Source organism: Rutidosis leptorrhynchoides, chromosome 10 (genome assembly GCF_046630445.1).
Source record: "Rutidosis leptorrhynchoides isolate AG116_Rl617_1_P2 chromosome 10, CSIRO_AGI_Rlap_v1, whole genome shotgun sequence".
NCBI lineage: Eukaryota > Viridiplantae > Streptophyta > Magnoliopsida > Asterales > Asteraceae > Rutidosis > Rutidosis leptorrhynchoides.
In genome coordinates this window covers 318,414,990-318,423,686 of record NC_092342.1, presented here as the reverse complement: position 1 = coordinate 318,423,686, position 8,697 = coordinate 318,414,990, and the positions used below count along the sequence as shown (strand labels likewise).

General features: G+C 34.7%; 1 protein-coding gene across 1 annotated transcript; it reads right to left on the bottom strand.

The window, feature by feature from the left end:
* Positions 1-6,425, bottom strand: LOC139869968 (golgin candidate 5-like). The gene is made up of 19 exons (XM_071857820.1): positions 6,289-6,425; positions 5,869-6,133; positions 4,544-5,427; positions 4,362-4,433; positions 3,918-3,992; positions 3,716-3,830; positions 3,504-3,565; positions 3,378-3,425; positions 2,969-3,253; positions 2,818-2,877; positions 2,631-2,714; positions 2,191-2,355; positions 1,639-1,857; positions 1,433-1,535; positions 1,116-1,333; positions 955-1,014; positions 747-860; positions 387-461; positions 1-255 (listed from the first exon to the last, which is right to left on the bottom strand). Exons 2-19 carry the CDS (start codon positions 6,035-6,037, stop codon positions 220-222), a joined length of 2,844 nt encoding a protein of 947 aa, XP_071713921.1. The 5' UTR covers positions 6,038-6,133; positions 6,289-6,425; the 3' UTR covers positions 1-219.
* Between the last annotated feature and the right edge of the window lie 2,272 nt (positions 6,426-8,697).

Genomic DNA, 8,697 nt, shown 5'->3' with positions numbered 1-8,697 from the left:
TAAATCAAAAAATAAAATTCACCTTATGTTATTATTTACTATCCTTTTAAATCAATAGAAGCTGCAAAAAAGCTCTTAGACTCATCACAAGACATCAGTAATAAAGCATCATTCTGCAAATATAAGATCATTCACCCAATGGGAAAAGGGATAAAACGGTATTTTCCGTATACTATAATGTAGTATTTTCCAGATACAAGATCGCAACGGCCTCTTCCTTTAGGCAGCACCAATTTGTGAACTCGACACCTGGATCTACACAAGACAAGACCGAGCAAATTAGACAAAATTTCGTTTGAATTCATACTACTCGCTACAAACGAGTCACTGGGAACGTGCTATTTAGTAGAATATGTTTACTTTGATTGCCAATAAATATAAAATACCTTATTTACAAGAATGTTTACTTGTTCTCTATACATCTCCTTCAAGTCCACAATATCAGCCCGAAGCTCTTCAAGCTATACAAAACAAAAATTTCAGAATTAGGTCATGTATAGCCATAATGAAGAGGAGCTGGCACTATCAACCCATTCTACCTACGAATAGGTCGATATGGGTTGTGTTGAATCTCAAACAGGGTCAAAGAGGTTAAATCAGCCAAAGTCTACTTATAATGCATATAACCATAGTTAACTCATTAAATTATTCTTAAGTTATTAAGGCAAAAATTGGGCCAAACGTTTTTAGTTCAGAGACCAGAACATATCAACAATTGACGGGTCACAAAAGTCACCCATATGTACCTCCTCATCCCGTTCACCCATTAACTCCAACGCAGCGGCATGCCTGCGTCGTAATGCTTCCAACTCTGCTTTCATGCCAGGCAGCTGAGAAACTTCTGACCGTAATCTTTCACACTGCACAGCAATAAATATTCGAAAATGAATTTTAATGTGTAACACTTGTTGTCTACAAGTGAAGAGCATAACAATTAAACTAAATAAAATGTACCTCTGCAGTCATATTAACCAACTCCTCAGCAAGAGAGTCCCGAATGGATTCCATGGACGCCTAACATCGAATCAGAATATGTCATAAACTAATATTAAATATTTATTATTTATTGTTATTAAATGGTGAAGCGTTAGAGAAATATATAGAGAAATATATACCAGTCGAGACATGTAAGATGCAAGTTCACCCTCTTTTTGTCGAAGGGCAGCTTCAAACGCATTTGGTGTTTTGCTTTTTAAATAATACGAACTCATTGTTGCATCTCCGGGATTTTTTCTTTCAGGAGGAGTATCAGACGAGTCCAAAGACGCTTGCAAATAAAAACTTTCCTCCATGCTACTCAAACTGCTAGCACTAGAGAGTCTGCGACTCAAACCTACAAATAAAAAGTTAACCATATATATAAAACAATTTCAAATAAGCCAGACATAAGAAAGAAGACGTATAAAGCAAAATACAATTATAGCTACTTTACCATTCTCAGATGTAGACTTTGTTCTGGCTATCGGAACAGTAGAAGATTGAAGATGAGCTGCCTTTTCCAGTTCCAAACGAGCAGTTTTTTCACGTTCGATATCCTTCAAAAAAAGGTGTACAGGTCATAATTAGTTTTTTTTTTTTTTTTTTTTTGAGAATATATTATTGAAATGGCTAATTTTTTAGTGACGAGACGAACTGTACCCGCTGTAGAAGTTCACGGTGCGTTAACGCTTCGTGAAGCTCTTGCTTATGTTTCTGTTTGAGTTCCTGTATCGTGTCATTAAGCTGATTCACACGAGCTTCATGAGTATCAGCCTCTTCTTTTAGTGCTAAGTAATCCTGTCTACTTTCGGATGCTCGCTGTCTTTCTTTTTCAAGGGATTTCGCAAGTTGCGTTTGCTCTGTTCGCAAACAAGATATCTACAACAATATATAAATAAAATCATTGTTAGTTACTATTATCAGTGTTGCAGAATTTGGAATTACTCAGCGAGTACTCGATTTTTGCAACTCGGTCAAACTCAGTCAAACTCTGTCAAACTCGGGATTACTCGGAAAATCGGTCAAAACTCGGCCAAACTCGAAATTACAAGGAAAATTGGTCAAAACTCGGGAGTAAATGATTACTCGGAAAATCGGTCAACGTCAAACTTGGTTAACATCAGAAGTACTCCTCGAGTTTCCGAGTACTCCCCAAGTAGCGATTTTTGCAACCTTGATTACTATTGGAACCAATATTTAAAACTAACAAACCTGAGCTTCTAGAACATTTATACGAGATAATGTTTGCGATAAACGTTCGTTAACAGAACGTTCTCGTTCTTCTGCTCCAGCCGCTCTGGCCTCAGCTTCCTGCAGGCGTGAGTTTAGTGATCTCTCGACAGCAGTCCACGCTTCTGCCTTTCTAGCAGTTGTTTCCTGTTACGGTGTTACCGATCATATAAACGACTTCGATCAGTAAAAAAAAACTATCTTTTATACATTCATGTCACGATAAAGTGGATAAAAAAGTAGCTAACGAGGTTAATAAATAGTCAAGCGCGCAGAACTAGCCTTACGTCGCCCACAGTGGATTTTCACTTATTTCAAAATATTGGATTCTTATAATATTAAGATGGTGCATTAACTATTTAAAACTAAAAGGAACTGGACAAAAACATATTCAGTGAAACGAAGTGTAAACGCAAACAAACCTGAATAGCTTCGATTTGCCTTAGAAGAGGTCTAGTAGATTCGGGAACTTGTGTAACCAACTCTTCACATCGACGCTCACTTGCCTAGGGACCAACGGTGCATAGTTATCAGTTAGTTAATTAAAGGAAGAGCTTAATCAGAAAGATTAAAAAGTAGGGAACTTTTATTTATGAAAGCAATACACACTTGGTATCGTTTTTGAAGGTCCTCGATGTCTCTCCTTAGCATATCTTCTCTAAATACAGACTGCAACAACAAAAATTACAGATATAAGCAGATTATTAATTAACTTTGAAAATATATAAAAAAAAAAATCTAAAACGTTTAAAACGCAAACCTGCTGCTCCTTTCTGCTCAGAGTTTGTCTTAATTCTTCTAAAGTTTGAATAAGCATAGCTTCACGTTCTTCGGCTTCTTTCAAACGACTCTCTAATTCAATTCTGGCCTCATCGTTTGCACGTGACTCTGCTAATGCTTCAGCTTCTTTAGCTGCACTCAATGCATTTGTATAAAATTCCTTTTGAGTTGCAAATTCAGCCTGGTTTTTCTCTATTGTTTCCTGAAGCAGTTTTTCTGTAGCCGCTTTGTCCTTCTTTATACTCTCTACCTTGTTTTCTTCAGCCTAACAAGTTAATCGAATCAGAAATCCGGCCCGTTAAATTAAACGACGGCTCAATTCAGGTTAAGTTTTATCTTTGAACCATCATACGACTATTAATTACTCAGAGATAAATGAATACAAATACCTGCAGCTTTGTAATCAATCCCTTTTTCTCTTCTTCAAACTCTCGGATCTAGCGTTCACCAAAAATAAAATTTAGCATAAGAGATAAAAGCAATCTAGCAGTTTTGGCTTCTAAAGAAAATTAAACCTGTGCACGAAGTTTCCTAATTGTCGATTCTTGAGCAGCTTGCTTCTTTGAAAGCTCTTCACCTAAATGAACGAAAAGGAAAGATATCATAACTTTATATACATATACTACTAGAAATATCGAGAAAAAAGTATAATTTCACATGTGAAATGACGAACACCAGGATAAAATACTACCAGTCAATAAAGTATTCGAGATATTTACGGATTTACCTTCTGCCATAACTTGAGTGATGATTTCATCCTTTTCCTTAAGAAGAGCAGCGGCATCACTCTTTTTGTTTTGCTCTCTACGTAAGGTATCTCTTTCTCTCGTGAGAGCATAAACCTGAATAATAAAAAAAATTAAGCCGAGAGTAATATTCGGCAACGAAGATACAATGTAGCTAAATATTACAAGATTAAACAACTTTACCTTTCTTTCAAGAGTTGATACCCTTTGATGATACTCTTCTCTTAAGGATTCGACTTCAACTTCGTTTGATTTTCTCTGTTTAATATTACAAATCAATCAGACTGCAAATATAATAGAACTACAACAAAGGATCTTGGTTTTAACATATCTCACACAGCTTAAAAAAGAGTATAGCGTCTATAATGTATCGAAAGTTCAACTATATGAATCCAACTTTAAAAAGTAGCTTTGTAGGTATCAAATTTTCAACTACTGTTATTGTATCTATCAGGCGAGACGACACCTTATTGTGCACTATCTAAGAAGTTACGCTAAACAATGAAACTGCTACAATACAAAAGGAAGTGAAGAAGCATCTACAAAGAATAGACAATAAACAACAAAATATCTTGATATAATCATGCATATTCACATCCATATTGAACGAAATAAACTTGTACTTACTAATTGATCCTCGAGCAAAGACTTCAGCCGCTCATTCTCATTCATCAGCTTTGCAATTTCATCGGCTTTTGCCTATCAAGACAAATAAGCAAAATAGTTTATGAAGTTACAAAAACTGTCATTTACTGTTGTTTCAATAAAATAATATTCTATTCAGTGACAAAAGGCTCATGTTTGTGTACCTGAGCTTGTCTAGCAGCTCCTAAAAGGGCAGTTTCCATCAATTTCATTTCCTTCTTCACTTTCTCCAGCTCAACCGCTAAATCTTCATTATCTGACAAATTTCTTCCCGAACTTGAACCTTGTTCGTTTATGTTAGTTTCATGTTCACCCGTTACCTGCTCCGTTAAGTGAACGTTAGCACTTGTGTCACCTTCATTTGCAACCATCTTAGAATCATCATCATCTGGTGTGGCCGATTCAACTTCAACTGCATGAACTGCCTGCATAGGCTCTTCTTGTTTCTTTGATTCATCTTCATCCTTTTGCAAATCAAAAGTTGGTAAAGCATCATTTGAATCGATAACTTGATCTTCAGAAGTAACCGACTTGTGTTCAGGTGATCCAGAATCTTTTACAGAGTCGGATTCCGAGTTGTCCTGTTGTTGCTCAGCATGATCGACACTCTGTTCTTCGGATACTCCAATATTTGTTTTTCCGATACTCTCTGCTTCTTCAGAAAGTGCTATATTTGTTTCCAGTGACCTGTCAGCAATCTCGTCTACTTGTTTATCAACAACAATATCTTTTTCAGCCGATTTTTCAATTCCGACCTCTGTTTCCTCTGAAACTAATTTATTTATGTTCGAGGGGTAATCATGATCCTCTTCAGGCTTCAAAGTTTCAACATTTACTTCTCCATGTTCATACGTAGAATCAACTTCATCATCATCCTCAGCCGTCTCGTGTTCCCGAGAAGAAGATGGCGGATTTGGAGACGCATTTTTCTCCAAGGATTCAATTTTTTCAGATGACTTGACATCATCATCATCATCATCATCATCATCCTCATCATCTTTTTTACCCATAAAAGACATTATATCCGTAGACCATAACCCTGAACCTCCTGATAACAATCAATAAATATATCTCCTCACATCCAGAATCATCAAATGGAAACAAATAACATATCCCACCTTCTTTAAATAATCAACTCATAATGTGCACTCTCATAATGCACCATATAAAACAATTCGGGTCAACTACATCATAGATTCATAATGCATTCAAATTTACCATATGTGCCATCGTATATATCGAACTAAAAATGATTATTAGACATTATGCTTTCCAAACCTTTGTTTCAAAACATACATTAGCAGAATCTGTAACTTCCCATTTAATACAGTTTAGACTATAAGTAGTCAGTAGTCACATAGAATGTGACTTATTTATTTCTGTTAAAATTGGATACAATCTGTTGTAATTTGCTAAAAAAAACCAAATCAATTAACACGAAAACGGGCCAACTCGTATAAAGCAACAAGATTTAAGTCAATAAGTTTACCTTGAGAGGTTGAAGAAGAAGAAGCAGCAGCATTAGGATTGTTCTCATCCAAACCGAGAGCATTATCGAAATTCTTTTCGATAGTTTTAACACTCTCACTAATCTTACTAACAGCTTCAGAAAAATCAGGAAAATTCCCTAATGATACCTTCCCACTGAACCAAGCCATATTAACCTAATCCCTAAAATAATTTTATATATATCTTATATCTATAACTCCAATTGTTGAATTTATATAAAATCAAATGCATCAAACAATATACACCTGCAAAAGTTAAGCCAATAATAAATCATCATCAACATTGAATAATGAAATAATTATGGATAGACGAATTTAAACATGTAGGGACAAGTGTTACACGGATCTAGGGTTTGTTTATTTAATTTAGTGAATTGTGAAGTAGGGAATCAGATACGTACTTTATGTTTATTGAATCGGAAGATTGTAAACAAGTGTCCAGATCAGATCTAGCGGAAACCAAATGCGAGATACAGGGGATGAAACACAAATCTCGATGACACGTAGATTCAGAGTTTGGTTTTTCAGTAGGTTGAGTGCAACAATGGCAGAAAAATAGCTTTCTTTCTATTCGGTGATTCATAGCCTATGTAAAGGTAATACTCCGTATCTTGAATTCTTGTCAATTTATTCGTTTAGTTTTTTATAGGGTCATATCGGGGTTGTAGCTCAAATGGTAGAGCGCTCGCTTTGCATGCGAGAGGCACGGGGTTGGATCCCCCGCAGCTCTAATTTTTTTGATTTTTGTTTAACATAATAAAAAGAAAATTATTAAATTTTGGATTTTAATTAATATTTATATTTATATTTATATTTATTTATTTATTTATTTGATTTTTTGTTTTTCTTTTAAATATTTTTGGTTTATTCCTTCATTAATTTAATTCTATGTTAAACTTTTTTATTTTTTTATTTTTGTTCTCTTAGGCAAAATAAATATAGATTTGCCTTTTCAATAATTACAAAATTACACCTCTTTCTCTTATTATTACTTAAACTAATATACAAAATATTAAGTTAAGCTTCTAAGCAAACATCTAGATCTCAAAAGTTAGTTTTAAAACGAAAATTTCTCTAAAACTAAACGAGCATTGAACTCGAACGAACAATAACGTTTTCTTGAGCTTGAGCTCGAACTTAAACACAACGTTGAATGTTTAACTAAATAAATTCGAGTCGAGTTTGGCCCGAGTAGAAGATCAACAAGTCAAGCGCAACTTCGAATGTTTCACTGGATTAGTTCGAGTCGAGGTCGTGCCTAGTAGAACCATAGAAAATCAACAAGTCAAGCGCAAATTTCCTGATACTTGATTTGTTGACAACCCTGTTGGTTGAATGTTGGTTAATGAACTAAACGACAAACTTAAGTATGATTAACCAAAGAATATGTTTTGATGATGACACATACATATGCATAAGTAATGACCGACATCTTAACATAAAACACGCAAGGTCACTAATCCATACTTTATCTTGCAAATGACCAAGTCAAACATAGCTTAAGAATAGAATTAAAAGTTCAGCAACATACACGGTCAAATGCACGGTCGACCGTATATCCAGCCGTGAAACCCCAAACTGAATTGCAACGCAGTTTTATGAAAACAAGTTGCACGGTCGCCACCACGGTCAACCGCAGTGTGACCGCAGTTTTCTCTGTTACCAATTTTGACCAAATAAAGTTTGACTAGTTCCCGACATCTATAATTCACGAAACATTTCCCAACATGCTTAGAATAGATGCCCTCTTCATACTCAATCGAGTTTTGGTCATAAAAACACTAATTGTGGTTAATTACACCTAATTACGTCTTAATGACAAGTTAACCAAGATTAGGCTTAACACATAAGTGTTAAATAATAACTTGTGATCTTAAATCTTATCTAGACATCCTTAGTATGATCATCAAGTACCAACACACTTAAGCCAATATCACTTGAACAATAATTGTTATTAAAAATGACTTAGTGATTAATTAAGGCTAAATGAGGAACAATGCTCTCAAGTGTAACTAGTAAAGACTTGTAATCCTAAAATACACTTAGATACATTTAGGATGGTCACCAAGTCCCAACTAGAGATTTCTCTTCCCTTTTGCATGAGTTGGACATTAATGTGTGCTTACACATTAATCAAGTTGTTAAACTTGTTAAAAGCTTGAATTATAAGTTGTGCAAATATTCATATGATTGATCCTAGAATAACTATCTCTTTCTATGTGTGAGTATTACTTGCTACTTGCCAATATGTTTAATACTCATAAATTTGTCAACTTGTTTAATATGTTTGATATGTGCTTACTAGTTAGGATTCAAGTAACTAACCTACTCTAATAGATTAAGTGTAAAATGGTTCACAATGAAACTATAGTCAATTGTCTATTTGGTCTAGTCTAAGTAACTAAGTGTGATTGCTTATTCAAGTATGACTTAACTTTGATGTCTCTACATACTTAACGATTATCTTAGAAAGAGATCATTCAATTAATCTCTACCTAAACTTAAATGGAACATGACTTGTGATTAATTGAAACTAGGAAGTTAATGACATAGTGACTAGTCTTTAGAATTGAACCAAAGGCATTAATGTGACTAACTAAGTCTTGACCAAACTGAGATTTCTCAAAATATCAATCAAGACACTCCTCCAAGAATGTTGGGTTTACCACTTGTGGAATGTTAAGTCACTTTCACACAATAAGACCAAATCTCACACACTTAATGCATATAGTACTTGCATAGGATGTTTGGTTTCTTTTGCATGTGCTAGAAGGAGTAAAGGTGTCAAAATGTGGTGTTAAAATTTGAGT

Coding starts and splice junctions, on each gene's coding strand:
- LOC139869968 (XM_071857820.1), bottom strand. CDS start 6,037: ATGGCTTGGTTCAGTGGGAAGGTATCATTAGGGAATTTTCCTGATTTT. Junction 3,566..3,715: donor CACTCAAGTTATGGCAGAAG/GTAAATCCGTAA, acceptor TCGTTCATTTAG/GTGAAGAGCTTTCAAAGAAG. Junction 2,715..2,817: donor ACCTTCAAAAACGATACCAA/GTGTGTATTGCT, acceptor GTTGGTCCCTAG/GCAAGTGAGCGTCGATGTGA.